Consider the following 2805-nt stretch of genomic DNA (forward strand, 5'->3'; position numbering starts at 1 on the left):
ATATGGCTGGAAGATGCCAACCGTTCAGTCGCCTCATGAACAAGGGAGTTCCTTTTGAATGGGACCAAGCTTGTAGGAATGCTTTTGAAAGCATTAAATCCTATTTGATGAAGCCTCCAGTACTAGCAGCCCCCATACCTGGAAATCCATTAATATTATACATTTCAGCACAGGAAAGGTCAGTAGGAGCGCTTCTGGCTCAAGGAAACAATGAAGGCAAAGAAAATGCACTTTATTACTTGAGTAGGATGATGACGCCAAATGAGCTCAAGTATTCACCTATTGAGAAGTTATGTTTGGCACTTATCTTCTCTATTCAGAAGCTGAAGCATTACTTCCAAGCTCACGTTGTGTGACTCGTCTCAAAAGCAAATCCTATCAAGTTTGTCATGTCTAAACATGTCCTAAGTGATCGATTAGCGAGGTGGTACCTCCAATTTCAACAATTTGAAATTCCGTATGTTCCTCAAAAGGTAGTAAAAGGACAAGCATTAGCAGACTTCCTAGTTGACCATCCGATTCCAGATGATTGGGAGTTGTCTGATGAATTACCTGATGAAGATGCAATGGTCATAGAAATTCAACCTCCTTGGAAGATGTATTTTTATGGCATTGCACATTGTGAAGGAGCTGGCGCTGGAATAGTGTTTATCACTTCTCAAGGAGAAGTTTGTCCATATTCTTTCACTCTGACACAATGATGCTCCAATAATGTTGCTGAATATCAAGCGCTCATACTTGGGCTTGAAATGGCTGTGGATATCAAACAATTGCAACTACAAGTTTTTGGAGACTCCAAGTTAGTGATCAATCAGATTTAGGGTAGCTATGAGGTCAAGAAGCCAGAGTTGGTGCCATATCACAAATATGCTCAAAGATTGGTAAGTTGGCTTGGAGAGGTAACTATTCAACACGTGTCAAGAAAGGAAAATAAGAGAGCTGATGCATTAGCAGCCTTAGCTTCTACATTATCTTTGCTTGATCAGACACAAGTCGTTGTTTGCCAAAGATGGGTAGTTCCTCTACCAAATGACTATGAGGAAGAAGAAAGCGAAGTTGAGCATCTTGCTTCCGTTCTTGAGGTTGAAATTGAAGATTGGCGACAACCATTAATCGATTATCTTTGTTATGGGATATTGCCGGAAAATCCCCGAAGGAAGATAGAAATCCGAAGGAGAGCCCCTCATTTTCTTTATTATAAGAATACACTCTACAGACGATCATTTGATAGGCACTCCTACATTGTTTGGGGGATGATGAATCCCTTCAAGCCCTGCAAGAAGCACACTCTGGAGTATGTGGTGATAATCAATCTGGGCCAAAACTTCATTTTCACATAAAAAGAATGGGGTATTATTGGCCAACCATGATGAAAGATTGTTTAGATTACGCTCGAAGGTGTAAATCTTTCCAATTCCATGCTAACTTCATACATCAACCACCTGAAGGATTACACCCAACTGTTGCTTCTTGGCCATTTGAGGCTTGGGGTTTGGATGTTGTTGGTCTATTGCCAAAGTCTTCTGGTGGACATCTATACATTTTGGCCGCAACTGATTACTTCTCGAAGTGGGCTGAAGCTGTTTCACTTAAGGAAGTAAAGAAGGAAAATGTGGCTAACTTCATTTGAGTCAATATTATCTATCGTTTCGGCATTCCTCGATATATATTGATGGACAATGGTAAGCCATTTGATAACAAGCTGATGAATAAAATATGTGATCTTTTTGGCTTCAAGCAATGCAATTCCTCCATGTACTATGCTGCTGCCAATGGACTTGTTGAAGCATTTAACAAGACGCTCTGCAACTTGTTGAAAAAAGGTTGTCTCTAAGTCTAAGAGAGATTGGCATGAGAGAATGGAAGAAGATCTTTGGGCATATAGGACTATATATCGCACACCAACGCAAGCAAATCCTTACTCACTTGTTTATGGAGTTGAAACAGTCCTTCCACTTGAGCGCCAAATCCCATCGTTGTGGCTTGCCATTCAAGAAGGACTCATTGATGAAGAAAATGCTCGGTTACGCCTTGAAGAACTTGAAGTTCTTTATGAAAAGAGGCTAGAAGCTCAACAAAGCCTTGAATGTTATCAAGCTTTCTTGTCTCGATCTTTTAACAAAAGGGTGCGCCTTAGATCTTTCCAAGTGGGTGACCAAGTTCTTGTGGTCAAAAGGCCTATTATTACCTCTCGTCGATCCGGGGGAAAATTCTCTGCTAAGTGGGATGGACCATATATTGTACAAGAGGTATACTCAAGTGGCGCTTACAAGATAGTTGACTCAGAAGGTTTGCGGATTGGCCCCATAAATGGGAAATTCATGAAGAGATACTATCCTTGAAGAAAACAAATACACTTCTCGACGCACAAGTATAAATTGCATGTTACTCCTGGTCAGCAAGAGTATAAACTGTGCACAGCCCAAAACAAAAGAGTCCGCTAGGTTGAAAACCTCGAAATAGGTGGCCTAGGCAAAAGTTAGGACATTTAAAAAAAGAAGACTCACCTTTTTCGAACTACGGAATGACTTGATCCTCTTCACCGAGGAACGTAGGCAGCTTAGAGTTTCATTCTAAGTTCAGTCATATGAGTTCAAAAAATACATATTACCCAAGGCATTATTCAAATGATGCATGATGGGATATAATTCACTTGATTGACACTTGAAAATTAGGTGCACATGTATTCTTTCGTTGAACTCTCTGTCTAATCTTGATGGCTCAATGGGGGCAAGTCCTCCATGTCAAATTGAGGTTTTTTGATGAAATGATTGTAGTTTCTTTATAAGAGGCAAAATATTCAAG

The 2805-nt window shown here is 40.3% G+C and overlaps 2 protein-coding genes across 2 annotated transcripts; both read left to right on the top strand.

The window, feature by feature from the left end:
- The first annotated feature begins 389 nt into the window (after window positions 1-389).
- LOC138899975 (uncharacterized) lies at window positions 390-1630 on the top strand. The gene is made up of 3 exons (XM_070186676.1): window positions 390-668; window positions 987-1082; window positions 1232-1630. The coding sequence occupies exons 1-3, from the start codon at window positions 390-392 to the stop codon at window positions 1628-1630; spliced, it is 774 nt and encodes a 257-aa protein (XP_070042777.1).
- A 42-nt stretch (window positions 1631-1672) lies between these two features.
- LOC138899976 (uncharacterized) lies at window positions 1673-2342 on the top strand. Its single transcript, XM_070186677.1, has 2 exons — window positions 1673-1823; window positions 1948-2342. The coding sequence occupies exons 1-2, from the start codon at window positions 1673-1675 to the stop codon at window positions 2340-2342; spliced, it is 546 nt and encodes a 181-aa protein (XP_070042778.1).
- Window positions 2343-2805: the final 463 nt, after the last annotated feature.

Source organism: Nicotiana tomentosiformis, chromosome 10, assembly GCF_000390325.3.
Source record: "Nicotiana tomentosiformis chromosome 10, ASM39032v3, whole genome shotgun sequence".
NCBI classification, from domain to species: Eukaryota; Viridiplantae; Streptophyta; class Magnoliopsida; order Solanales; family Solanaceae; genus Nicotiana; species Nicotiana tomentosiformis.

What these genes read in the sequence shown, in the direction of transcription:
- LOC138899975 (XM_070186676.1), top strand. Translation starts at nt 390, where the DNA reads ATGTCTAAACATGTCCTAAGTGATCGATTAGCGAGGTGGTACCTCCAA. An exon ending in TTATCACTTCTCAAGGAGAA is followed by an intron (nt 669 to 986) that starts GTTTGTCCATAT and finishes TTGCTTGATCAG; the next exon opens with ACACAAGTCGTTGTTTGCCA. An exon ending in ATCTTGCTTCCGTTCTTGAG is followed by an intron (nt 1,083 to 1,231) that starts GTTGAAATTGAA and finishes ATCATTTGATAG; the next exon opens with GCACTCCTACATTGTTTGGG.
- LOC138899976 (XM_070186677.1), top strand. Translation starts at nt 1,673, where the DNA reads ATGGACAATGGTAAGCCATTTGATAACAAGCTGATGAATAAAATATGT. An exon ending in CTGCAACTTGTTGAAAAAAG is followed by an intron (nt 1,824 to 1,947) that starts GTTGTCTCTAAG and finishes GAGTTGAAACAG; the next exon opens with TCCTTCCACTTGAGCGCCAA.